The sequence below is a fragment of the Coffea arabica genome, chromosome 2e (genome assembly GCF_036785885.1).
Source record: "Coffea arabica cultivar ET-39 chromosome 2e, Coffea Arabica ET-39 HiFi, whole genome shotgun sequence".
NCBI classification, from domain to species: Eukaryota; Viridiplantae; Streptophyta; class Magnoliopsida; order Gentianales; family Rubiaceae; genus Coffea; species Coffea arabica.
Window position 1 is genome coordinate 67,023,390 of NC_092313.1, and position 27,977 is coordinate 67,051,366.

The 27,977-nt window shown below is 34.3% G+C and overlaps 3 protein-coding genes across 6 annotated transcripts; 2 read left to right on the forward strand and 1 right to left on the reverse strand.

The window, feature by feature from the left end:
* Positions 1-1,446: 1,446 nt before the first annotated feature.
* LOC113732714 (sodium/hydrogen exchanger 1) lies at positions 1,447-9,792 on the forward strand. Its single transcript, XM_027258650.2, has 14 exons — positions 1,447-1,883; positions 2,112-2,230; positions 5,214-5,311; positions 6,292-6,351; positions 6,456-6,502; positions 6,586-6,780; positions 6,895-6,941; positions 7,771-7,837; positions 7,964-8,064; positions 8,182-8,283; positions 8,468-8,606; positions 8,685-8,747; positions 8,951-9,034; positions 9,153-9,792. Exons 1-14 carry the CDS (start codon positions 1,734-1,736, stop codon positions 9,471-9,473), a joined length of 1,593 nt encoding a protein of 530 aa, XP_027114451.1. The 5' UTR covers positions 1,447-1,733; the 3' UTR covers positions 9,474-9,792.
* A 1,163-nt stretch (positions 9,793-10,955) lies between these two features.
* On the reverse strand, positions 10,956-15,007 carry LOC113732715 (vesicle-associated protein 2-2). Of its 4 annotated transcripts, none has more exons than XM_027258652.2 (9): positions 14,870-14,952; positions 14,501-14,602; positions 14,201-14,271; positions 13,994-14,075; positions 12,475-12,590; positions 12,217-12,399; positions 11,797-11,961; positions 11,642-11,719; positions 10,956-11,308 (listed from the first exon to the last, which is right to left on the reverse strand). In XM_027258652.2, the coding sequence occupies exons 2-9, from the start codon at positions 14,553-14,555 to the stop codon at positions 11,192-11,194; spliced, it is 867 nt and encodes a 288-aa protein (XP_027114453.1). In that variant the 5' UTR covers positions 14,556-14,602; positions 14,870-14,952; the 3' UTR covers positions 10,956-11,191. The 4 variants fall into 4 exon arrangements, with proteins under 4 accessions (XP_027114453.1, XP_027114454.1, XP_071936844.1 ...); XM_027258653.2 differs by having other exon boundaries at positions 14,796-14,951; XM_072080743.1 differs by lacking the exon at positions 14,201-14,271 and having other exon boundaries at positions 14,870-15,007.
* A 9,597-nt stretch (positions 15,008-24,604) lies between these two features.
* On the forward strand, positions 24,605-26,361 carry LOC113729689 (uncharacterized). The gene is made up of 2 exons (XM_027253942.2): positions 24,605-25,059; positions 25,834-26,361. Exons 1-2 carry the CDS (start codon positions 24,658-24,660, stop codon positions 26,185-26,187), a joined length of 756 nt encoding a protein of 251 aa, XP_027109743.1. The 5' UTR covers positions 24,605-24,657; the 3' UTR covers positions 26,188-26,361.
* Positions 26,362-27,977: the final 1,616 nt, after the last annotated feature.

Genomic DNA, 27,977 nt, shown 5'->3' on the forward strand with positions numbered 1-27,977 from the left:
ATGAAAATTACACTAACCTTCCTTGAGGTTAATTATCTTGTAACAATTAGACCCAATCAATAATTCATAAAGTGATATTAGGAGAGAGAAAATAATATAATTTCATCATTGCCCCTAATCTACTATATTATTTAATTAATTTAATACCAACCCACATATTAAAGAAAAACACTAAAATTTGTTGTTTATCATTAGGGATCAAATCACATATAACATCAAAAATATATATCATTTTATTTTTTTTCACTTAATACAAGATCCAAATTATTCTTTTCAATTACATACCCATTGTTAAATATGATTAACAACAAATGATCAAAAAATTTGCAACCAAAATATCATAGAGAAAAAACTTTAGCATCATAAATACTCTTATCAGCATATTAAGGTTAGCTGCTGAAATTTTTATGGTATTAAATTTCGTTCTTTGTAATATTTTGATTACGAATTTTTTTAAATTATTTGTTTGTAATCATGCTTGATAATGGGTTCGAAATTGAAAAGAGTAATTTGAATATTATATTAAGTGAAATATATAGAATGATATACTATTTTTAATGCCATATGAGATTTAATTTCTAACGATAAATAGCAAATTTTAGTATTTTTTTAATGTTTTGGTTGAATAGCCTCCGTTTGGATTAACTATTTTTCGGGATGGTTTTTGAAAAAATTTACGGTAACTGTGTATATGAAAAACTTTTACTATAAATATGTTTTTTGAAATATTTGATATACTGTATGAATAAGATGTTTTTTGAATTATTTTTATTTGTGTATTACTGTAGCATTGTATTTGAAAAACTTGTTTTTTGAAAAATGGCCAATCCAAACGAATAACAATGAATTTAGTAGATGAAAAGTAATGATATACTATTTTTAATAATATATGTGATTTAATCTCTAATGATAAATAATAAATTCTAGTATTTTCTTTAATTTTTAGGCTTGTATTAAATAATTTAGTAGATGAGGGGGCAACGTAAAATCATATTATCTCCTCTCTCCTTATATAACTTTTTAATTGTTTGTTGGATCTAGATGTTACAAGATAATAAAACTAAAAAGAGGTTAGTGTAATTTTCAAAATTTAGAGGGAGACCAGTGAAATTATCCCTAAAATTTGAGTTTGATCATATCATTGCCGAAGTACATAATACGGACAAAGTGTCACGGCACCTGAGTGCAATCCCTCTGTGAAAGGGTCTCCAAAGGTCCCAACGAGTCCCACGTGTGAATATAAATGAACGAGTTCGGAGTATATAATCAATCTTCTCTTCCTTCTCCTCCGACTTCGTTCCTCCGCTTTATACGTCCCCTTTTTCACCTTTCTTTGCTTCAGCGTGCGCATAACTACCAAAAAAACCTACGCATTCAACCTATCCATACATTATTGCCTGGTAGTAGATACTACTATAAAAGTAAGAAAGAGAAAGGTGTCACGGTATTCTTGGACTATTCTGCTCCTTTCCAGAAATTTCAACGTCTTCCCACTTCTTCCCGAGTTAGGTTCACCTTTTTGCTCGCTTTTAAGCTGAATACTCGTTGGATAATCTTGATTACCCTTCCCTTTACTGTTGGTCCAGAATCCAAGAAAAATTGCGTTTTTCTTCCATTTGTGTTTCTCATGGAGAGTCCAGAGACGTGAAAAATTGCGTGTAACCATCTGATTAAATCAGCATTTCGTTTGATTTTCCCGGGATTTTACTGAGGAGACGAATATAACAGAGAAAATGGGTCTGATGGAATTAACTACAACGTCTGATCGCGCGTCAATTGTGTCCATAAATCTGTTTGTGGCATTGCTTTGTGGCTGTATTGTAATTGGCCATTTGCTTGAGGACAACCGATGGATGAATGAATCTATTACAGCCCTGATTATTGTAAGAAATTTACTCTGATTAGTCCTTCTATCTATTGATTGGTTTAGTGGCTTGTGAAGTTTAATGTTGTACTAGCAAAAGTACGATTCTGATGTCATATCTGATAATGGATGTTGATATATGTTGATCATGGATGATGGATTAAGAGTTATGTAACTTACTCGTGTTCAATGTTTGCGTTGTCTTTTTGAGATAAGACTGTTAAATATACTACATTTTGGTTGGCAGGGTTTGTGTACTGGAGTTGTTATTTTGCTGTTAAGTAAGGGAAGAAGCTCGCATCTGCTTGTGTTTAGCGAAGATCTTTTCTTTATATATCTGCTTCCGCCTATCATATTTAATGCTGGGTAGGTCCAAGTCTTTCATTTTGTTCCTATCAGTGATTATTTTTCGTTAATTTCTGTTCACTTGTTGGCATTTAATATATTTACTCATGTGTATACTCATGAAGTTATTCTTCTCTTGATGGTGGAGCTTAATGAGTATACACGTGAGTAAAATATGTTCACTTGTTAGCATTTAATATATTTACTCATGAGTGTACACATGTGTATACTTGTTCACCTGTCCATTGATCTTTTATCTATCTAATCTAATCTAATCTAACTGTAAAATAAATAAGAGCCTCCTTTTGGTGTTTATGGTTTGGTCATTTTATGTTATGCCAAACGTGCCGCTTATAGTTAGTGTTCAAACTGTTCAGTTTGCCGCCTTTTCTCCAGCATGATCTTAAGTACAATAACATCCTTAGATGAAAAAAGGCAATAACTATAGACTTCTGAAATAAGCGCATGCATAAGGTGTACCAAAAACGCTATTATGACATAAATCTATTGTTAAATAAGGCAATCATTCAAGTAACTAGAGGATGAAATTTCAATCCTTGTACAACAGTTTTGAAGAAATGCAGACATTTGCTGTGAAGAGCTAAGATATCAGGACCACCAGCTATTTTGGTTGTATAGAAATTTAGAATATTAGTCCAAATTTCTAAAGTTGATAATGGCTCAATTAAAAGGATAAATAAAGCTAACTATAATTCATGATGAAAACCAATTGTTACCATATATAAAGAGGTGTTTGTTTTGTGATGAATTGAAGTGCATAAAAATCTGTTCTTTGACATTGAGAAGGCTGTGATAATGTGGGCATTTTTACATAACCTGTGATCATGCGGGCATTTTACATACTTATTCTTTTTTGTTGCTGTTAGATCTCTTTGTCAAACTTAGCATGGAGGGACTTTTTCTAATAACATAATGCTTTTGGCACTGACTAGGTGTGCTTTAGTCAGAGAGAATATAAATTATTGCAATTTTTCTTTTCTTTTCCCCTTTCTTTTGAAGAAATAACTACAGTTGAAAGTTGAAAAACATGTGGGTTTCACAAGTACTTTTGGAAGGGCAGCATGACTAACATACAGTTACACTAATGGAGTTACACAAAAGTGGGTGTTTGGTGGCCTACAAGAGAGGAAGATTTGATTTTTGTGGAGCTTATGCTGGCGAAGCGTAACTTTTGGGATAAAATGGTCTAATAATGTATATACATGTTCTCATTGAACAAGTTAGTAGCAAACTTGTCAATTACGGGGGGACAGACCTTCCATCATGGCAATGAGTAAATTGCAGTCTCTTCTGCAGTGGGTAAAATGGTACTTTAAGGTCTGGCTCTTTGATAGTGGAGATAGGTTGCCAAAATTCATGGCTTGAGCACTTTGTGACATAGTATTTCAATTGCACAAGAATCTTTTTCTGGATATATGCATTTTTAGTATACATTTCCTTTCATCTTTATTATCTATCAGGAACCATGAACGAAGTTTTATGCAGCTGCACAACAGTCTTCATTATAGTGGAATCTTTACTGACAAAAGACACGAAGATTGACAGGCAAACAACTTTCATCTCTAGAGAACTAGAGAAACAGTTGAGCAGTTGGAGACTAATTTTACGAAAAAAAGTACTCGGTAAAAAGAGGAAAAAAATGTTAGAAGAATTATACCTCGTATGGGTGGATGATATAGAGTGGAATATGCATGTGGACAATAAAAACTAGGACTGCTGTTTACAGTGACTGATGCTCCAACATTAACCTTGACTCTTGATGCTCTAACATTACCCTCTAGGAGCATTAGATATAAAGCATATTGTACAACTGATCTCCTGCATGTGATTATGGGCATTTAGCTTGATCCTTAGCCATGGCTCATGTATTTAAAGGTATGAACTAAGAATGAATGTAACACACACAAGAAATAAGTGAAAATCCAAGTGATCAATATGAAGACATGGAAAGGAAAGGAATGGCAAATATGAGAAAGTATAGAAGCAAGAAAAGTAAGGAAGCTTAACATTTCTAAATAATATGTATATTTCTCTATCACATTTATAGTGGTAAGAATTGAACAGAGGGTTATAAAAACTGATACTACCTATTTCAACGTAGTTAGGTGCATCACATTTGTTTCTGTTACTGGGATAAGAACCCTATTGGTTAACAGTTCAAGCATTGAACAGTAGGGATATGTATCAATGAGTGAAATGAAACCGGTAGGGTCATTGACAGTTGCCTTGTAGTGCTGCTGCAGTTAGCGGCGGTATCTAGTTAGCTTCTACCTAGAATAGAAATCTGAAAAGCGCCAACTGTAGATATTAAATATATTGCTATTAAAGAAGTTGGAAACCGCCATTTACTTACATAATTGCCGAGTGCTAATTTCTTACTCGTTAAAGAAATTCTTTCTTATATCGAGCTTAAAATGTCATGCTCTAAGGATCTTGTTATTCCTCTAATCTTGCATCACTATTTGTCCAGTTAGTCATAGGGATCCTGCACAGTTTGTTCTGTATTTGAAAATCAGGGTTTGTAGTTGCTGTTCTGTTTAGCACACGAAAATGGCATTCAACTCTCTCTCTCTCTCTCTCTACAGACACACACATATTTGATTTCCATGTGGTCCTTGGATTTTGATCATTTAGCTGCTGCATCGATCCATGTATGTCTTCATAAGGAGTGGATAGATGAAATTAAAGATTTCTTACATTTAGTATCAAAGTCCACCTTTGCCGCACAACACGGGGTTTATTAAATTGTTGTGGTTTACTGACACGTAGTATGTCATGATCTAGCACAATCCTACTTTATTGCACGGGTAGGAAAGTTATTCTCTTTGAGATCATTTTGGGCTCACGCTTATAGCAATTACTTTGCTTTATCTTTTGTTTGATTGGTGTTTTAATGACGTGAAATGTAGTCTTTGCATTTTGCAGAAATTTCTTTTGTTGTGGCTTTTAAGAATTATTTGTGTTAACCCTTTTACTATGACAGGTTTCAGGTGAAAAAGAAGCAATTTTTTCGTAATTTCATCACTATTATGCTTTTTGGAGCTGTGGGTACCCTAGTTTCATGGGCAATAATATCATTAGGTATGTGCGATGCGTTGACATACATTGTATTTATTCCCTAAATGCTCCACTACTGTGAATTTTATATATGACTCAGTAAGATAGAGTTTTTTGGGGCTGGCAACTTTCCTCAGTAGTTGCCAAAAAAAAAAAAAATCCTCAGAACTTTGAAGAAAAAGGAAACTAATGTATTCCAAAAGATGTATTTTCAGTAGCCATTCTCTTTTTCTGTTACTTGTTTTGCTATGCATGCATTTCAGTTAGTTAAGTTTTGTATACTTTACTGTTTTGGAGACTTTACTTGTGATGAGCAAATTACTCGGGTAACCACGAAACTTTTCAAATAGTCGAGTTTTGGCCGCTCAACTATGAATAGTGTGTTTTTACCCACTGAACTATCAAAAGTGTAAATTTTGACCCATTCCTTCTTATTTCACCATTAACATTGCCAAATCTAACTATAATTAATATGCCTCCTGAATCGTGTGGACCTCTAAATCTAATAGAGTTAATGGCGGAATTAGACAGAATGGCCCAAATAATTCAGTGGGTAAAAACATACTATTAATAACTGAGTGACCATATCTTGACTATTCAAAAAGTTCAATGACCACCCTGGTAATTTGCTCTACTTATAATACTTGGTAGAACTTTTGTGTAAGTTTGATATCTCAATGATTCTCACCTAACTTTCTTGTTCCAACAATACTGATTCCTCTTCATCCCTATTTCGCTGCCTTTTGTTTAAGACCTTTGTTTGTATGCATGGGAACCGAAATGTCTCAGATAATGCTTTTCCAAAATTTTGTGGTGCAAAAAATTTGTATAGATGTAACCCTACTGCTTTAGATTATGGCAAATGGCAGAGAGAGCAAAAGATGTTTAATGCAAAAACTGAATAGATATGGTTTCATGGTTAACCACTTTTGGGATACACAACTATTTAAGTTTCTTTGATTTGATACTGGTTCATATTCATGATTCCCTTGCATTTGACCTAGGTGCCACTCAAATCTTTAGTAGAATGGATTTTGGCGATTTTGATATTGGGGATTATCTAGGTATCAACTTGTACTTCAGTCCAACTTCTCTCTCTCTCTCTCTCTCTCTCCTCCCTCGTCCTTGGCCTCTGACATTCTCTTTTGCTGTCTGTTCATCATTTTAGCCATTGGTGCAATATTTGCCGCAACAGATTCTGTATGCACTTTGCAGGTAAAAGAAAACAGTGAAGGTAGTCAATACTTCCCTTTTGTCACACATAGTATGCTCTGAAACTATAACTGTTGATGTTGCAGGTGCTACATCAGGATGAGACACCCCTGCTTTACAGTCTGGTTTTTGGAGAAGGTGTTGTGAATGATGCTACATCAGTGGTGCTTTTCAATGCCATTCAGGGCTTTGATATGTCAAAAATTGATCCTAAAATCGCCCTGCATTTTATTGGAAATTTTCTTTATCTATTCTTTACTAGTACCGTCCTGGGGGTAATCGTAAGTCAGTCTCAATATCAATCTCTCTCTGTTTCTCTCTTTCTTCTCTTTTGTGTGTGTCAAAGTACAGATGGGTTATTCAAGAAAACAGTTCCTTTACTTTCTTTTCTGCAGGCTGGATTGCTTTGTGCTTACATCATCAAGAAACTGTATTTTGGCAGGTATAGGACAAAAAAGTCTTTTGCTGCTGCTGTACTGTTCTCTATAGATATTTGTTTTCTGGTTGTCTTTGACTTGTAAGCTGTAACTGCTGAAAGAGAGGCTTCTGATGCTATCAATACTATCTTCTCTTGTGGGTGCCTGACAGTAAAAATTCCACCAACGTCCACTATGTCTCTATTAAAACTGGACACTGATCTTTTCTCGGCACTCCAGCAAATTTTTTGAAAGAACATGATTGGAAATTGTAAACTGTTTTTCCCCCCTTTTCAGCTCCATAATTTGACTGCATACAGGATATCACATCACTATGCAGATTCAGTAGAGGCTTTTTTTTTTTCCCAAGGGTCTGTGTTGCAATTGTCAATTTCTTAAAAATTATGAAGCTGGAAAATCAGGACCTTTTTAAATCAGCACCCCAAGCCCAAGTGCGTGTGGATTTTGTTTTAGTTTAGATGGATCCATCATGAAAAATATTAGTTAAGTACATGTTTCAAAATAAAATTGGAAAGCTTAATTCTGTGTTTGATGCAGTTCATAGAAGTCTTTTTTGGTTGTGTTATTTGTCTCTGTTGCTTGTTTGTCCATTTATTTGGTAGATATCTAATTTGGTATGTGAAGACTTGGAATACTTCATAGCAAAGGTGCTTGATGTCAGTGAATATACCATGCATGAAATTTACCAGGGATGCAAATAGTCATAGGTTTGACTGGATATATTAGCATCTATTTTTTCAAGAGTTGGGGATTATATTTGGTTGTTGATTTTCCTTGGTTTCTGTTTCTGCAAGTTATTATCTATGCCAGACTAAAATGAATGCTATCATTCAGGCATTCAACTGATCGTGAGGTGGCTCTAATGATGCTTATGGCTTATCTATCCTATATGCTGGCAGAAGTAAGATACTATTTGACTTTTCGTGCTGAGGAGCCTTGATTTCGTTGCTTTCAGATTCTTTTTGTTTAAGCATTTGTTGTTGCTGCTCATTTAACTTAACATAGATCTCCTTTATCTACTATTCAGTTATTAGATTTGAGTGGCATTCTTACGGTGTTCTTTTGTGGGATAGTTATGTCCCACTACACCTGGCACAATGTGACTGAGAGTTCAAGAATTACTACCAAGTATGCTCTCCTGGAATGTCTTTTGCTTTTCTTTACAATTGAATTTGCAGATAACTTCATATCATTAGAATAAGCTATCAACCAATATTTTAAACTCTCTATACATTGAACTGACAGGCATACCTTTGCAACTTTGTCATTTGTTGCCGAGATTTTCATCTTTCTTTATGTCGGTATGGATGCATTGGACATTGAAAAGTGGCGTTTTATCAGTGATAGGTATGCCTTTATTAGATATTTAGCAGTGAGGCCTATCCTTCTTTCGCTATCTTGAAATAGAATCTAGTTCTCAAATGCAGAGAAATATTTTCTAGTACTCTTCATTTTCTAATTTGCTCCTAGTTTCTTGCATATGAAATTGTTACGTAATAACTTGCTAATGATGATTTCTTCTCCTTTGCAGTCCTGGAACCTCAGTTGCCGTGAGTTCAATTTTGCTAGGCCTGGTTTTACTTGGTAGGGCAGCTTTTGTGTTTCCCCTATCCTTTTTATCTAACTTGGCCAAGAAATCTACAAGTGATAAGATTTCCTTCAAACAGCAAGTAAGCATTTCCTGAAACTTGATGTTAGGCATTCTACTAGTTATTTGATCGTGGAGTTGACAAGTTCTGGTGCTTTAGGTCATTATATGTTGGGCTGGCTTGATCAGAGGTGCTGTGTCTATGGCACTTGCATATAATAAGGTAAGTATGTGGATATATTGGGCTGGCTTGATGCATGTTATGCGCCAGCAGAATTATATCTATTGTGTGTGAGTAGATGTGAATTGGAAATTGAAGAAGAGACATCTGCACCCATTTGTCACTCGTCTTTTTGTGGATCTGAGTGGGTGTTTTTCTTAGTTCCTTTATTGTCCTTGAACTGAAAAATTTCTGCATCTGTGTAGTTCACTAGCTTGGGACATACTAACTTGCGAGGAAATGCAATAATGATCACTAGCACCATTACTCTTGTTCTTTTTAGCACAGTGGTAAATAACCCGTCTCCCTGCCTTCATGTATTCTCATTTCTCCATTGCGTTACCTCATCTGTCTCATCAGTTACCCACTGACCAGAAATTTAAAATCTATTTATTTGTTTTGACTTAGGTATTCGGCTTATTGACAAAGCCGCTTATAAGGTTGTTGCTGCCACCTTTGAAACATGCCACCAGTGCTGCATCTTCTGACCCTAATTCTCCCAATTCACTCGGTGTTCCGCTAATCAGCCATTCACAGGACTCTGATAGTTTTTTAAGCGGGCATGACATCCCACGGCCATCTAGTATACGCATGCTTTTGACAACACCAACCCACACCGTGCATCGTCTCTGGCGTAAGTTTGATGACAGATTTATGCGTCCTGTGTTTGGTGGGCGGGGGTTTGTTCCTGTTGTTCCTGGTTCCCCTACAGAAGGTAATCTAAGTTAAATGTCTGCACTGAATGAATTAAAAGCAAAAGATAGAGACTCACGGGAGATGTGCTCTCAACAAGGGTTGGACTTGCTGACCGAGTATTTTGCTGTAATTTCTATGTAAATTACCTTGCCAAGCTAACATCAAGTTTTGTATAGATCAAAAACTACCATGTATACATACTTGTGTCCATATATGCATAGGTAGATGGTTGAATAAGAGTTGTCATATTGGCAGTTGCCCAGCATTCAACCAAGAAAATCCTGCTAGATTGCGGGGATGTGAACTGTCATAAATTAGAAGACAAGTGGAGAAACTTTCCTCTTTCTTTTGACTTGAAAAGAGCAGTTTAACTTTCGTGTTCTTAACTGTTACATTCCCTCCAAAGAAAAAGAGTTTCGTACCGTATCATGCTGTATTCCAAAATAGTTGCAGTTTTACAACTTCAAGCAATGGATGAGACAATTGAACCGGTAACTTTTTTTCTCATATCTGTTCTACATTTAGCGGTGCCTCCACACAGAAACTCCTACATATTTATAAGTGCAGGAGAGAGAGAGAGAGAGAGAGATTGGCGGGGGGGGGGGGGGGGATGTAGCTCGTCCGAGGTGGAAGATTTGTCGTTATAACATCTTAATTGTTTGGATAGTGTTCATTTGCATGGTTTTTTTATTTACTTGCATTATCAACACTTTTTTTCAATCATTTTTTTATCTCAAATACGTCACATCAAAAAAGTATTACAGTATTTTTTTTTTTAAAAAATATTATCCCAAATAATCTCAGTTACTGAGAGTTGCTGCAATTATGCCTAGATTTTGTGCTCAAATCTGTTAGAACCATTTGGAAGGCTATTCAATGGAGTTCTCCATTAGGCAAATGGATTTCAGGCTTGCAGCTGCACATATGCGCACAAAAGTAGCGTCTCAAGTGTTCCATAGTACCGTACGTGTCATGAGGACTTCCTTCTTGAGCGAAATGTGGAAAAATCTTTAGAAATTAGAAGTAGCAGCTGGGGAAAAATCGATTCAAACGAGTCTTGAATATCAGTTACATAAATAAATAGATTAAAAAGTCGTATAGGACATTCTCTGTCTTGCTTGCTTGAAAAATGAACAGTATGGATAATCTTGTTTTGAAATGATTATATCCTCGTACTAATCAATTTATCCCATCAAATTCAGACACTATACCACATGCAGTTAACAGAATTGTGAGAAGGAAACTAGGCATCCCCTGCTCATACTGCTACTGTAGGATACATTTCTCCAGCAGTTAGTATGATGGGTAAAAATGATGATTGCTATATTTTGCTATTCCTTTAACTTATAAAAGCTTTGCAGATTACTAAACTACTTGGATCGTAACTCATAAGAGATCAACCAAACTCACAATAAAAGTTAAAAAATGCAAAGCTTTTTTTTAATTAACTCAACGGTTCTATATTATCAATCTCCAGTTTCTAAGAAAGGAAAACGATCTGAAACGCAAGACCCAAACAATGAACCATCTCTTAAACTATATACAACATTTTGCACACGCAAAAGACAGGTTTCTGAAAATTTATTTATTCAAAGAGATATACATATACTAGTTGGCTGTGGCTATATTGTTAGGTGGCTAACATAACGTAGAAAAAGCTCCCTTGCCCCGTGCGGATGTCTTCTGCGAGGATAGTACCTTTGTGCTAGAAGTTTGTAAAGCACATACATGGTTGCTTCTCTGGTTCTCCTTTATTGACAACGTACAAGATACCCCAAAACAACACTGACAAGCGATACCATACAGACGAACAGGAAAGGAAACCCCACCTGAACTCTTCTAACACCTTTCTTAGTACTCAACAATGCCTGTAAATAGCAAGAAAGAGTTTCTTGGTTAAGTGAGTGGGGATAGACATGATGTTTGGTTTGATTAAAATGCATAAAAGAACGCAGACTTCTGAGGAAAACAAAACAACGTATAACAATTAGGTTTGCAGGAAATCTCCAAGTGATAATGATGGACAATGTAAGTTCAAGCAGCTCTTTTTTTAATTTTTTTTTTAAGTTCAAGTAGCTTAACTAATGCAAACATCAAATTCAGCAAAATGAACATTAGCAAAACTTTGTGGGCTGACGACAAACATCATATGCCTCTATTATGGTTATAGTAAATGAAAATACTGAAATTTGTTAAATTACCAATTCTTGACGTAGACTTTCACTCTCCCGAGCAGTTAATCTCCTCTCCTCTGTAAGCTTTGATATGGTTACTTGAGCCTGCAAAGGACAACAACAAGCATTTGGTTATGCCAACATTCATACTAACAGAAACCACAAATGCAAGGATATCTAACCTCTTCCAATTTTAGCTCTAGCTCACTTATTTTGAACCTCAAATTCTCAACATCCTTAGCCAATTCCAGCTCCTCCACGCCTTTCACTCGTTCAAGATCTCTTGCCTCCACTGTTACTGGTGGCTCGATATTTTCTGATTTTTGCTCCATCATGTTCTCAATCACCTGATCATCATTGAGTATGAGTTACTATATATAAAACTTTTCTTTTGACAAAGTAAGCTTTACTTTGTATCAGACGACTTCATTATTAGGTGACACACAACAGAGCCCTCATCATCATTCCTTTCAAAGCAAACAAAGGAGATAACAGTTTACTAAGAAAGATGAACATTGTTTGTGGACTGACGGGCCATTGACTTACTTAAAAAAAAAAAAACTCATGAACAAAAATTTCTAGCAAACAGAAGTGACTCTTACTTTGAGCTGGGTGCCAACGTTTTCATCACCCTGAAGAACCTGATCTTTCGATGGTGATGTCTCAAAAACAGGAACCTGGTCATGCACTCCATTGATTGGTAATAGTACTGGTGAATGAGGTGGACTGGCAAGGACCACTCTCAGCTTGCTCTCTTCGACATATTTGCCATTCTCTTTGGCAAACTGTGAATAGAAAAGTCTGAATGATAGTAGCAAAACAAAACAAGCAACTTTTAACATAGAACTTTAAACGCTCACCAAGCTGGATGTGATATCATCCTCAGTTGTCCCCTCAGCAACAACTGTACCTTGAACCAAGAACTTGTCCTTGCATGTCATATCAGGAAGAGCAACCTTTTGTGCTTGCATAGTGACTGCATTGAGCCGACATATATAAATATGAAGTGAAAGTCCCGAAAGACAAAATCCATCAAGAGATAATTCTATTTACAATTCATCAAACCTTCAATATATAATCTCCTGAAAACACAGTATGTGTTGTTGTTTTTCCAAAAGAACATTATTAGAAGTAAAATTTTTAAAATGGTGCACCTAAGCTGAGATAGGATGAGTAGCATTCCATAAATGCATGAATAAGTAGCTACATAAGTAATAATACCCCAGCAGCAATCCACTGTAGACTTACCAAAAGATAACTAAGAATGACGAACAGCAACCATTAAGCTGATGCTAAAAGGAACAGCGGTCAAACTTAAACTTCAGTCCATGTCAAAGTGAAGGAAATATGCTTGGGATGGGAAAAGGACTATAATTGACTAGAGTTTCGAATTCTTGGTAGTTATTTTAGTTACTAGTTATTTTAGTTACAATCGTAAAAAAGATGCTCCAAGCTGACTGCTTTTCAGGGTTATTTCTTCCACACCAACCTATTTCTCTATTCATGAGACCTCATAAAAGACACTGGTAACTAACATAAAGCCCAATAAGTTACGGATGCAACAGAACATGTCCATCTTCCAGGATATTAATCAGCTGCAACATACATTATGTAAGGTGAAGCCAATTATGACTATGTTTCATAAGATAATTGGATTTCAACAAACTTTACAATGAAAAATCCATATTAACAACATCTGAGGTACTTAGATATGCAAAACTGTGTTATTTTGTATTATAAGAATATTTAATGAGAATCATTGTTCTTTCTGTCAGAGACAAAACAAATGAAACGGAGTTGGTGCAGTACAATCCATCTGAAGTCAAATTAGCAAGATATTAATTTGAAGTCAAGTCAAATGAGAAAATAAAAATTAGAAGCATTAAGAACTAATCAGAATTAGACACAAAGTTACATATTACAAAAAAAAAGTTGAAAGTTATTGACATGCACCATCTAAGTAATATAGAAGCAAAGCATACGGACAAGATTCCATTTTTAGGAAACTTTAAGTGCAAATGCATTCCTTCACATCAACAACATAACACTTATTGTACTCATGATCTTCATATGACAGACATGGTTAGCAAGACTGTGTCGTTCCAATTTTTCCCGAAGCCAGTGTTCAATACTACCATGGAAGTATCGCATTCTTAACCAAAAAGCTTATAAGAAAATGAAATTTTAGAGCAGTAGCCCAATAACATTATGTGCGATCCATTAATTATAACAATCCACATTCAACTCACAATACAATCTTGAGCATCTAACAGGGCATCAAAAAGTAGCAAGGATTTCAGGAGATTTATCATGTAGTTTTTCAATTAGGCTCCACTAATAAAGGGTATAGTAATCAACAAGGTAAGAGGTACGAAATACCTAAGAAATCGCATGCTGACTTCGGCTCAATAACCCCTGTGTTTGGTCGCACGCAATATTTCTTCGGACTAGTAGTCTTGACCTGAAAAAAAAAAAAAACTCAAAATCAATATCAGCTAAAACGCAAGTTTAAACTCATTAGATTCACAAAGATTCCCACAATCACTATTTCCGCCAAAAAAAAGCAATAATTCCTCTTTCATGTACCTTAAAAGCAACATAATGGTTCGACTTATTGAACAACCGAACAGAGCACGAACTCTGCTTCTTCAGTTCAACTACAAACAGAAACACACCCAAAAAAAAAAACCCCCGTCAACTAACTACTTGTAAATATCACAAAGATGATCAAAAATAGCACAAAGCTGCTACTACTACTACGACTACTGAATTTCGCATTTACTCAGATAAATGCAATAGTGGTAATACAGAGAAAGGAAATGCAGAATATTTTTTACAGCAAAGGAAAAGAAAAGCTGCTAATTAGTAGAAAATATTAGTAATTACCAATGAACTTGAGTTCTCTAGGATGAATATCCAATAGTTCATTACTCATTTCCATTCAAAATTTTGAAAATTAGCGCAACAATATACTCGGATCTCCTCCACCTGCCCAAAAAAAAAAACTCAACAAGTTAAAAAAATTTAATTACCTCAAAATTACCATAAAAAACAAAAAACAATCAAAATACAGAAACTTTTTCTAAACAAGTTCGGTACTCTAAAAAAAAAAAAAGAAATTTTCAACGAAACTAAAGAATCAAAACTTATAGACTTCTGATCAAGTTCAATCAACAACTACGTCGAAATTACTGCCACAGAAACGCTTCAACGGTGAAGGGAAACGACGTCGTCGGAGTCGTCTTGCGTGCTTACCGATGAGGAGAAGAACAAAGAAGAACGGAGACAGTGATGGAGAAAGAATTTTGAGAATTTCAATGCCTTTTTGTTTTGTTCTCACAATGGCGGTGAAATTATTCAATTAATACCGCTATGGACACTGTTTAAAATGTGTACTAAAAAAAAAAGAAATTAAAATTATATAATGTTCGTATTAAATTGTCAACTGCTTTCTTCTTTTGAATTGAAGAATGAAGGGGTGAATTGTACTCTACGCCCTTGGAGTTTAGAGTAAGTCACGTTTTTGGACCTCCTAACTTTCTCTAATGCCCTTGTAGTTTAGAGTAAGTCACCCTTTTGCACCTTCAACTTTTTTTTTTTTGTAGGCACTCAAGGGTTTCGAGTTTTTTGCGAAAGGAAAGTATGAGAGTCGAAAAGAAAATTGTAAAAAATAAAAAATATTTAAAGACAAAAAAAATGGATAGAAAAGGACACGTGTAGGGCACTTTTTTCTTTTTTTTTTATTTGAGATCTATTTTGGAGATGATTGTCATGTTTATATAGTACGTTGATTTAATAGTACCTAATTTAATTTATCTAAAGAATGACAATTTTCTTTACTTAAGTACCCAAAAGGAAAGAAAACCTCTACGATTTCATCTGTAATTCGCAATATTGTTAGACATATGGCACTAAATTTCCTAGACTTTTCTTTTTTTAGCTTCTTGTAATTCTACTTTCGGCAAGTCAATCGACATTGATAATTATGAAATACGTACGGTAAAGAAACGAAAAAAATAAAGTTTTGATGGTATATTTGCAGTTGAAAATGAAATACTAAGCAACTTTTTGACAGGCACAACTGATATGTTGAAATCATATGTCTATTTTTCAAATCAAGTGCAATTTTCCTTCTCTATTGCAGCCATATGACTGAGTTGACTACTTTGTATTTTGGTTATCACCTAGTCTAGCTTATTGTTTGCTATTTTAATCGGTCTTTGTTGAAATTCAGAAACTGCAAACTCCGTTGGGACTATAGTGAAGTGTAGTGTAGGCCAAGTTTGTTTAGTCTGTCTTGGCCGGTGACTCAGGCTGAGTGCTGGTTCTGGTGACTATGGCTAAGGCAGCAGTTGTGTAAAATGGTTGGAGAAATGACTTGGAATCTACTGGTTTTGTTGGTCAGAGGAATGGTTTGAAATCTAGAAAGAATTGTTTCACATTAAACTGCAAAACTTAGAGTCAAATCAAAGTTTGAAGAAGCCCAAAAAAGTAAAAAAAGAAAAAGAAAAAGAAAAAGAAAACTCCCCATCACTCTTTAGAAAATACTTTAAAGTGAAAGAAAGAATTTAACTTTATACATCCAAAGAATGATTAGAAGCCTCTTTTGGGCAGGGCTCAAATGAAAAGGTAGTGATGAACTTATGTAGTAGTAGTACATTTGTCTTTGGTGATTATTGATGCTATGCAGTACTGGCTACCGCTGCCCCAGATTGGAATAGGGTATTATTTGAAATATTATTTGGAATAATTACTGTAACACTTTTTGTGATGTGACATATGTGAGATAAAAATGTGGTTGGGAGGTGGGTTGAAAAATGTGTTGATGATGCAAGCGAAATATTATTTGGTATAAAATCACTATCCAAACAAACCCAAAGTATTTGCAAAAGTTTTGCCCCAATTCCATTCTTTACAATTGGCATGATGTTTTTCCCATAATGCAAAGTTCAAAATAATACTGTACCCCCTCCGTCCAATTAAAAGTGTCATACTTTCTATTTTGAAATGTATCAAAATGTCTGCCATGTTAAAAATGACAAAACACTTTTTAGTGTTTCCTTTCAATACAGTCACTCTTTTTAATCATATGCTTGTTATCATTCAAATTCAAAATTTGAATTTGTAAGGGTACAATTGAAAAAAAAATACAAACATCACAATCAAACCACTATTTTTTTAAAAAATTGGATTTCCAAAACATGATAAAATAATTGGGACGGAGGAGATACTTAAGAAGAATGCAAGTATTGTGCTGGTGGAGCAGGATCAAATGAACCAACAATTATTGACCATGCGCTTACGTAGAGTTGCAAGATTTCAAGGCATCCCTTTTGGGACAATCTGGACATTATTGTTTCATGGTATTGTAACGAGTTGAAGCCGGCCATGATTCCATGAATCTAGTTGACGGTTGACTCGTTCAAGAACCTGCGTCTAATGATGTTACAACATTGTTTAGTCCACAAAGTAACCTCAGATCAGGCAATCATGTGGATTTGGGCAAGTATATTGTCGGCAAGGTTGAGAGGTATGGTTTAACAGCCCATATGCTGCTTTCCACCAGAACCTAAGCAATCTTTCCACATGTAAAAATTTTGCCCCCTTTAGAAAAGGGATTCTACATTGTTCCTGAAAAAAAAAATGTATCTATTTTCATTTTGGTTTACGTAGGAAAAATGGCAAAAAATGGACCATCAATGTAGTCAACTCCTTGGGGGCATGAATATGGGTGTTTTTAATTGTTATAAAATATAGTCTGAAAGCAAGCAATTCGACCTGAAAAGGGTAATTCCAACGCCAAAGTACATTTATTAGCCTAAAATCTGTATATTTATTAGCCTAAGGTCCTGTTTGATAATCAATTCAGCATCTAAATTTAATGGATTCAGATCTTAACATATTCAGACCGTTTGATAACCAAAAATTGAACATCTGAATTAATTGAGTGTCACTGAATTTCTTAAGTCAAAATTAAGTGATAAACTATTTACTTATCACTGAATGTAATATGCGCTTAAATATATTAGATTTAATACTTAACAATTCAATAATTTAATGGATTCAAATTTCAAACTTTAGTTTTATCAAATGCACCCTAAATCTTTCTTGCACAAGCATTTAGTTTATGGAGCTACTTGAGTAACTATTTGTACGAGAATATTCAACTAATGATTCTTATTGATAGCTTGATATATATGAGATAAAATATTTGATTTTGGAGAAGTACGTATTTTCATGTATGATTTAGTGATTTAAAAAAGTAGATTTTTGTAATTATATTTGAACCGTGGTATCTCGCGAAAAAAATTAAATATTCTTGTCTAACAATAAACACAATTAATGAACATAATACAATTCAAATAGAGTTCACCATTTTCGTCTGTCTTTTCTTCTTTTTTTTTTTAAGGGCATAAGTCTATTCAAGCAAGCAATATGTGAGACAGTTGGCCTTCATGAAAATGAAATATCCGTAGGAGTTAGTTGAGAATTTTAAAAGACCCATGAAATTCATAAATGACTAGGCCACCACTTGTTCAAACTTGCAAACACAAGCGAGCACAAAATTTATTAACCCAAAAACGACCTTAGACTACTCACTCAATCCTTGATGCCCACGACTGCAAATGATTTGCAGAATATGTGGCTGTGAAGCATAAAATTGGATTCCATACAAGAAACTAACACACACTTGTTCGGAAAAGCGAAGGGTTGGGTGGTTCGTGGGAGAAAGTATAATTAAGAGGTTTTGAGTTCAATCCCTTCCATTTACATAACACTAGTTCAACTTATTCGAATATTTTTGTTAGTCTAGGCCAAAAACAATCACATAAATATTAATAACTTCTTCAATTGAATCCAATAAGAAAATAAAAAAAAAATCATCTTTCCTTATTATTACTACATGTATCCTATACAAATATAGAAAGCACTTTGCAGCTGACTGTTGGTGATGGGAGATTTTCATCTGTCATATGGAGCGGTAAATTTGGATGCAAATGATGAAGCGCAGAGTACAATATTGTTATGCTTGCTTCCGTAGCTGTTGGCTTTAATACCCTTTCAAGTAGGAGTAAATTGGGCCAGGAAGCGTATGATGGAAATGATTTAGCTATATTTAGTACAAACACTGGTTTGTTTATTCGTTGTGTCTTTTTTATTATTATTATTATTATTATTATTATTTTGTATTCAACTGGTACATTAGATACTAAGGAGTTTTCTCCTGGAATTTTTCTCATTAGCTGTTATATGAATTTAAAATTTTCATTATGAAGTATATGGTACTTGTAAATGTTGAAAATCTGATTTTTCTTCTAACTCAGCTTGGAATATCTGCTTTTCATAGGTAGAGGTGGTTGAATTGTGAGGAAAAGTTATCTGTATACTGGAATTTTGACTTGAAAGTAAGATTTAAATTTTCACTCACAATTGTTATATGTGAATTGTTGATTCTCATTTTGGTATTGGTGGTTGAATCTGTATACTTTGCTTACCGAAAAAGAAAAAATCCATGAGAAACAGCGTCAAGCTTGTCAAGCTTATAATAAGCGTAAAATGGCCAAAAAAAAAACCACTAGATCTGTTTTTCAAACCATCATGAAGAAGAATGGCAAATATGTACTCTCATATTAGAGGTTTAGTTTAGAAAAACAGTTGATATTGATAAAATACCAGCATCATATAATAGCACTCTACTGTTTATAAAAGTATGGTGTCTTTTTCTCATAACTTTTTGTTTTTCTTCGTGAGCTTACTCATTTCACCACACAGGTTACCACTCCCATGCTTAGCGCAGGCTTACCCCCTAGTGATGTAATATATTACCACTTGAAGTATGTTAGCATAGGAGACTAAACCTTCAAATTTTCAAGGTCAACAATCATAAATATAGAAGCAATAAGTAAGAGGTACGTTAGGGTTGAGGCACGTAATAATGCTCTCTTCAAAACCATTCGCATTCCTATTAGGGGTATAAATGAATCGAGTTTAATCGAGTAGTTCATGAGTTTGCTCGGTCAAAACTCGAACTTGAACTCGTATTGACCGAATTCGAACTCGAGTTCAAGTAGTTCGAACTACTTGACGAATCAAACTCGAGCTTAATATGTGAAACTCGAAAGCTTGTCGAGTTCGATCGACTTTCACACAACACACACACACATATATATATATATATTAATTTTTTTATTTATTAGTATGAAATGTCTATTTTGTCCCTTGTTTAAAATTATATAAAATATAAATTTATATTTTTAAAGCTTGATTAGGTTTGATTAAGATTGATTGAATTCGAAATAAGTTCGATTAGACTTGATAAGCACGAGCTCAAGTAGTACAAAATAAAATTGAGCTCCAAATTGAGCTTGACTTTCAAGAGCTCGAGTCTATTCAACTCGATTACACTCCTAATCGCTATAATATTTTTAATTCCGATGCAGGAGGTCCTAGCGTATTACTTCCAGGATACAACAACCAATTCAAAGTCATTGCTTCTGTTTGATCTTCACAATGAAGAGAAGCAGAAGGTTCTTCCAACACCTTATTTTGACCAGAATAACTATTTCCTTCTAACACTAGAATTTAGTAATAGTGGAGAATGTGCTATACATATCCTATGAAAAATAGAGTTTAAAAGACAAGTGTAAGAATGTATGTCTAACATACTTGTTGAATCTCTATTTATAGGTAGAAGAAGGTTAGAGATACAAAGTTAGAATATATGTCTAGATCATTAGTGAATATAAGTTACAAATATAATGGTCAGCTTAATTTTTGTAACGGTGATATTAATATAAATATATAACTATTATAACCTTTACATCTCCAAATATATCGTAAAATGGTTTTTGTAAAATTTAAATGATTCTAATGATATGTAACTCCTCCTTTTTTTTTTCAAAGATATGTAATTCCCAAAATATAACTCCCAAAAACAAATTTCATGGAAGTTGTAACTGTCAACTACTCAACTCTATTTATTTTATTAAAATATACCAAGAATTTCTTCTAGAGTTTAGATGACCCTCAAAGTCAGTTGAGTGAACTTATCACATGACTAAGTATGACGATCTTAATTTCCACAATTACTTTAGAGCTGGTGCAGATTTGAGGATTCTCATTTTGATCCCCCTTTTTTTTTTCTTAAGTGTGACCCTTCAAACAGGAAATACTAGGAAAAAAAATCACTTCTATAATTCTAAGTCCAGGTATATGTGGCATTGCACTAAAAAAAAGGCACAAACACCAACTTGGCCAGAATGCTATTTTAACTGAAATCATTCCCATATTGAGCAACAAGGTCACATTAGTAGCAAGTTATGTTACTCGGACTTGGCTACTAAATTTTGCAGACACGGCTTCTCTAATGTAAAATGAAGGGTCGGACACAGAGATGGAAGGACAAAATAAAGAGTCCGAGTAATATTCGAGGTAACAAGAAGCGTCGGTGAAGCAATTCCATAGAAAGAGTAGCATTTGGAATGACGAGTTTGTTTGGATAGAGTATTATTTGAAATAATTACTGTAGCACTTTTTTGTGATGTGATGTATGTGAGATAAAAAGGTAATTGGGAATATAAAAAGGTGAGTTAGGAAATGCGTTTATGATGCAAGCGAAATATTATTTGAAATATTTGTGATATCCAAAGTTGTTACTCCGAAGACTGGATCTTTGGAGTAACAAAGTATTTCAATTAACTGGTTTGGATATGTATTACTTGAATATGTATACTTCGTTTGTTAAACAAAAATTAAAATAAAATCTTGGTCCTAACTTACTAGTTTTGAAATTGGATTTTTTGTAACGGGTGCTCATTAGGCACTCGTTAACATACTCATAATTCACCTAACCTACCATTATATATACATATTAATAAATATTACCCTCCCCTATTTAATTTTATCTATCCTTTTTTGTATTTATTTATATTCCTTAATTAATCTTATGTTTCAAAAGATATGACATCTGAAATATAGACACATCCTTTGAAGTTTACTAAACATGATAGTTAGTTATGTACATATCAATAAAAGAGGAAGACCTGGTCAAGCCTTGTCTTATATAAGGAGTAAAATAATCTAAGCAATGCCTTCATTATTACCTAATTTAAGGGATGAGAAGATAATTCTTGGGAGGGGGGGGGTGTAAAATTAATTTTAAATCTGAATGGGGTTTCATAAGTGCATAACAAGTAATACCACTGTTCTAGTAGTAATGCCATAGAACCTTTTCAATATTAAAAAACACACAATTTTAGGACCAGTTTGAATCATGTTGTCGTAGACTGTTTACTGATTAAAACAATCACCATTAATTTCTAGTCATGTAAGCAGTAAAAGGTGGTAGAATTTATTGAGGACTACCATAATAAAACCATAATTGAAATTTTGTAATTTGTAGCAATGGCCAAGCCACATATAATTGAGGTCGACCAACTTTGGTAAAATTTCGGGAAATTGGGAAAGTATTTAAACTAAAATCATACTTGCGAACAACCCCCCCCCCCCCCCCCCCGGCCCAAACCCCCGCAAACCAAAAAAACAAAAAAGTGATTTTCCTTTCACTAAACAAATATGTTTTACTATAACGTTAGACCTACGTACTCAAGAGACTTTAAATGGGAAAAAAAAAAGATTTTATACTTCTTTTTTTTTGGTTGGTGAAAGTTTGGAGGATTTGGCTCTAGTCACCACCACTAATCAGGGCAAGCCTCCGGAACTACAAGTCGTTTATAGAGGTACTTACATATTGTACACCAAAGATTTTGTACTGATTTCCTTTTACAAGAATGTTGGAGGTACTCAAGTGATATAAGAATGACATTTTTTTGTAAAAAAAATTGCATGTTCTTATACTGAAATAGATAAATTACCTGGTTGCTAAAATTAATTTGCTATATAATACTATATTTTATGCTACTTCAAACTAGATTTGCAAAATCTGTTTGGTTACCCACATCAATTGAGCTAGTTCAAACTAGATCAGATGCCTCACAAGTTCTAGTTCAAGCCAGTTTAGCCCTGAGGTGTAAATAAGTAGATGTGTAGTATAAATAAATTTAAGCATAGTGTAAACGAGTAGGATTGTGGTATAAAAGTGCAATAGATTTTCTGTCCTAGTTTTTATTATATTGCTATTTCTCCTTCATAAACATTATATTTTAATTCTTTTTTGTTTCCTTAAGATCTAATAACTATTAATTGAGTAATACATAAATACAATAGTTTCAAAAAAAATAATATAAAATAAAAAATACAGCAAAAAATTCATAAAAAATCTCATTTTTTATGCATTTTGATTTTTTGAGTTGTTAAACTTTGTATATTCCTCGATTCATAGTTATTGAATTTTAAGAAAATAAAAAAGAACTAAAATATGACATTTGTAAGAGAAAAATAGTAATATAATAAAAAATAAAACAGAGAATGACATAGAAAATGAGACAAAAGATCCGTTGCGATATACAAGAATTGAAAAAAATATCATTTTACCCTCAATTGGATTGAACCAGAACTCGTGAGGCTCATGATCCATTTCAAACTTTAGTTACGCGTCTAACGTTTGATGGTACGAATTCATATGCATGCCCAAAAGAATAAAAGAACTAGGCTTCCTTCTATAAAGATGAGTGGAGCGCCATGCCCCGCGGTGATATCTTTGCTCGGAGTTTCAAGAACAAATTCGACAAGTTAGAAAGATTGATCAGTGTGATTGAAGTCAGCAAGAAATGTTAAGGATTAGTAGCGGAAGGCCAAGAGCCATGAAAGAAAGCAACTCTTATCATGATCTCATTCACCCTTGTGAACCGTATACATAGAGAAAAAGATCCTCGACCTGATACTTCTTCAAGAAAAAAACATTAACAAAAGCAGTGTTCGAGATCATTCAATGGAGGGATACAATCAGTATTATAGTACATAGTTGGAGAATACAGGCATCCCTTCAAAGGAGAAGCTATAGAGTTAATCAGGATCGATCTAACATGGAATGATAGAATATAAGCATAAACTATGAGTGTCATCAAGCAGCCTGGATGTATATATAAACAGTATGGACCAATAGAATCAACATAGCAGTATTTTCCTTCCAATCCAAAAACACCTATAGTTCAACCCATGCGTTCCTTCACATGGTGGCAGAGCAAGAAATCTCTGAATCATCGGATCTCACCAGCTTGCTAATTAGGTAAATTAACTCTTACCTGGTATGCGCCTTTGTGAGCTTTGAGGAGCCAAAAGATTGGAGTTTACAGTCTGCGATACTGCCATTAAAGAAGGAGATCTTGTTAAGTGCACCACATCATCCACCTTCATAAAGCAGCTAATTAACTCGATTCTTGAAAAGGTTTATATTTTTCTCTCAGAATATATGATGCGTTTTACTTTAATCCTAAACAAATAATGCTTTAACAACTAGCAAAGCCCCGTACTAACGTTATTATAAGTGGTGCACTAGTGGCTAGATTGCAACCACCTGCTGCTGTTTTAATTTCTTCTGCAAAAATGTGCTGTTTTGTGCTTTACTTCACGATTTATGACACATCCCAAAAGCGTCTTTTTTCCACTTTCCAGTTTCTAGCCCATTAGTCCTTGCACAGGCCACGGGAAGCACATATCTTGTGCCTCCCCATGAGGACAGGACAGCCATTTACAAGTGCTAACGGACCCCTTTTTCCACTAACAAATGTACTTAGTTTCAATCCATCAAATAAACACACTAAATTTTTTTTAATGAATCCATCCAACAAACAAACATTAGAAAATAAAATAAAACAAGACTGTACCAACACCCTCTTTGCATGTGCACCTCACACCAAAAAATATGTTCCCTTTGCTGTTTGTTCCCTCCTCTCACCAACTATAACGTCTAAATCTTTCTTTCACACATTAGCCACAACAATCTCTCACAAGGGTTACGTGCCCCTTTCGATTTTTCTTATACTTAAGCACCAATTGCTTTACCGCCTAATCCATCTTCCAATTAGATCATAGCCCTCTTCATTAACTTTGGCCATCAAACAAAAATTCTTATCCCTTTCCCCATGAATGATCAATCAAAAAGTGATCAGGGCATGTTGGACAGTGGAAGGCGGAAGGGTTCGAGCGAAAAGCGTGCTAGCAGTCTCATTGAGGCCACAGAAGACGCGGTTTTGAATGTAGGGGTGTCCCCTCCCCCTAGTGCTCCATGTGGTGCATGCAAGTTTTTGAGGAGGAAATGCATTAGTGGATGCATTTTTGCTCCCCATTTTGGCTCTGATCAAGGTGCAGCAAGATTTGCAGCGGTGCATAAAGTGTTTGGAGCAAGTAATGTATCAAAACTCTTGTTGCATCTTCCGGAAAATCGAAGAAATGATGCTGTTGTTACCATATCATATGAGGCTCAAGCAAGACTTTCTGATCCTGTTTATGGTTGCGTCTCAACAATTCTTGCGTTACAGCAACAGGTTTTTGTTTGCTTCAGCACATATACATGCTCTGGGATGAGCCTATTGGTTTCCAAATTAATTTTTCTTCAAGTTATAATTTTGCTAAGAATTATTTAATTGTTTTCTATTTCGGGCTACTTTTTTTTTTTTCAGGGATAAAACCCAAGAAAATTAAAGAAATGGACAAATGTAGCATTCATGGTAACTCCCCTGTAGGAATATTCTCTTAGATGGATCACTTTAACCGACCAATAATTTCTTATTCATATTCCAAGACTTTTTTGTTCTTTAATTATATCCTTAGACTCATTTGAGTTTATCTTATCCATGTGGGCGAATGCTGTCGCTACTCATCATATCTTTCAAGAAAAAAGTACATTTTCTTCCATTTCTTTTTGGTAGCCAATTAATTTGAGATGTAAAAGATTATGATTGAAAGTGGAATGCTGAAAATAACCATTGGAAAGTTTCCTACGGCAGTTTTCTAAGTCTTTTTTCCTTTCTTCTTTAGGTTAACTCTTTTCAAATATTATCCTTTGTCCCATTAATGTTTCCTCTTTCCCTTTGATCAGCATAGGTAAAATGGAAAAAAAAAATTCTAACATAATAACTGAAATAAATCCATTACATATGTTAGTATTCACACAATGTCATCTCTTACCACAAAAAAGAAAAAAACACACACACACTCACACAGTGTCATCAATTTTTTCACTATTGTCTTTTCCTTTTTTTTTTTTATATATATATATATTTTAATGTTGATAGTATATGTTTGCCATCCATATGCAGGTAGCATCTCTTCAAGCAGAGTTGGCAGTGGTGCAAACACAGCTGATGAACAGCAGATTGGCAATGGCAAATGCCCTTCGAGATTCACAAGCAATACAGCAGCAGCAAATTGTAGCCTTACAACCAGCTTACTCCAACACATCTGCAGCTTCAAATACTCTGATGAATATAAACAGCTTCAACTCTAACTTTGATCTTGTTGGTGAAGCTGAAGCTGCCCCCTCCAACAGTTTTGATCCCGTTCATCTCTCCCAAGTCCCTCAAGAAGTAGAAGAAGAAGATGAGGAAGAGAGTCAGAACCACCTTGATTTCACCAGTCAGATATTCCACCAAGATAATAAAACCTTTTTTTAACCCAAACAAAAAAAAAAAGTGGTTAATACCTTTGCAAAGAATAATAGTATGTATGAGAATTATGTTCTTCTTCCATGTTTGCTTGAGCACCGATCAAGACACCTATAACCCTTTTTTTGGGCAACCTTTTTTTTTTTTTTTTTGGTTTTTTGTATAGATGAATGTTCATTCAAATTTTATAATAAGATAGATAGAAAACTCAATACTCAACGGTAAGTAAATTGGAAGGAGGAATCAGTTCATGAAGTCATCAAGATAGTATTGCCATTTGATATGATTGGTAGTCCTTTCAAACCAAATATTTTGATCAACTGATCCTTAGAAATCATTTAGCTAACTTAAGTGTTTTCATAAAAATTAAATTGATTATTGCGGAAATTGAGAGATACCAATACAGAAGTCACAAAGTAATTCAAAAAAAGTTGTAGTGTACAGAATTTTATGTGTATATTATTTTCCTTTGACAACTCTATGGACGTTGTTTGTTTGAAGAGACCAATTCTTGAATATACATCCTGGAAAATTAAAAGAACTAAAAATACTTGGAAGCTCTAAAACTTTTCCAAATTGTGTTTAAATTGAGAAAGAAAGTTCGAATAACACGAATCGAATGATTATCCAAGTATTCCATTTCCTCAAAGGAATATTTGGTTTACTTGTATTTCACATTTCTCAATAACGTGTTACAACTCAAGTTTGGCTCATTAATTTGTGATGTAAACCTCTGCATGTAAATGAATTTTAGGAAGAACCAAATATGGAAATTTAGGAGTGGAATTTCATTTATATTAAGTCCGTTAATGTACTTAGATCCTGTCTGATTTGATTTTATTCGAATTTCTTTTAAAGAAACATGAAAGAATGGAAGCTGCAATGCCAATAAGCCACTTCAATAAGTTAGTTTTCAATTAGTATGTCTAATTACATTAGTTTAGCACAAATAAGTTGCATACACAAATTTTTTGTCAGTCATAGAGCTCGAAGTCATCCATGCACCATGGTAGATAAAGTGTTAATACATGTCACCTTTAACTGATCACAAGCAAATTATACACAAAGGAATCACAAATATGTCATCCACTCAATATACATAATGATTAATTATGCGAGACAGTGCGATGAGGGGTAAAAGCAATAAATCATGTAAGTGAACAACTATTAATGTTGAGTCTCTTTACCTAGCTAGTGTAAAGTTACTATGACAATGGTTAAATTTATCTCAATTTGGGCGTGAAACAAGTTATAGAGTTTGTGGACAATTTGCATTTGTTGTTAGTTTCCAATGTGTCATATGGATTAGGTGTTTTTTTTTGGGGTGTTTTGAAAAATTTCATTGTAGCATTGTACTTCAAAAGCTTTCTACTGTTCCATATGCATTAAGTGTTTTTTGGAATGTATTATGAGATATTGTTAAAATTTAAAATTTTATTGAGATATTTTTAAAAATCTGCACACCACCACCGGCTACAGCAACTACCGTTCCTGAGGAGGCAAAAGAAAGGGAAGGGGAGGAGAGAAAGGAAAAGGATGGAGGGGAAGGAAGAGAAAGCAGGAGAGAGGAGGGACAAGGGCGGTGGCGTCAGCAGATGAGAGAGGAAGGGATAGGCGGCGGCAGTAGTCGGCAGTGCTTTTTGTTGGGTGGAGGAAGAGGAAGTGGTAGGAATTATTTATTTATTTATTCATTGTATTTTTGCATATTTGGAGATTTTATGAGATGTTTTTGAAGTTGTTACTATAGATTTCAAAAACAAAAATTTGTATTTCAAATACTGAGTAATATTTATTTATTT

Excerpts from the sequence above, each read along its gene's own strand:
- LOC113732714 (XM_027258650.2), top strand. The coding sequence starts at position 1,734 with ATGGGTCTGATGGAATTAACTACAACGTCTGATCGCGCGTCAATTGTG. Across the intron at positions 8,748-8,950 it reads TGGCACTTGCATATAATAAG|TTCACTAGCTTGGGACATAC; the intron begins GTAAGTATGTGG and ends GCATCTGTGTAG. Across the intron at positions 9,035-9,152 it reads TTGTTCTTTTTAGCACAGTG|GTATTCGGCTTATTGACAAA; the intron begins GTAAATAACCCG and ends GTTTTGACTTAG.
- LOC113732715 (XM_027258652.2), bottom strand. The coding sequence starts at position 14,555 with ATGGAAATGAGTAATGAACTATTGGATATTCATCCTAGAGAACTCAAG. Across the intron at positions 11,962-12,216 it reads ACGTTGGCACCCAGCTCAAA|GTGATTGAGAACATGATGGA; the intron begins GTAAGAGTCACT and ends AATGATGATCAG. Across the intron at positions 11,309-11,641 it reads AAAGTCTACGTCAAGAATTG|GCATTGTTGAGTACTAAGAA; the intron begins GTAATTTAACAA and ends TGCTATTTACAG.
- LOC113729689 (XM_027253942.2), top strand. The coding sequence starts at position 24,658 with ATGAATGATCAATCAAAAAGTGATCAGGGCATGTTGGACAGTGGAAGG. Across the intron at positions 25,060-25,833 it reads TTCTTGCGTTACAGCAACAG|GTAGCATCTCTTCAAGCAGA; the intron begins GTTTTTGTTTGC and ends ATCCATATGCAG.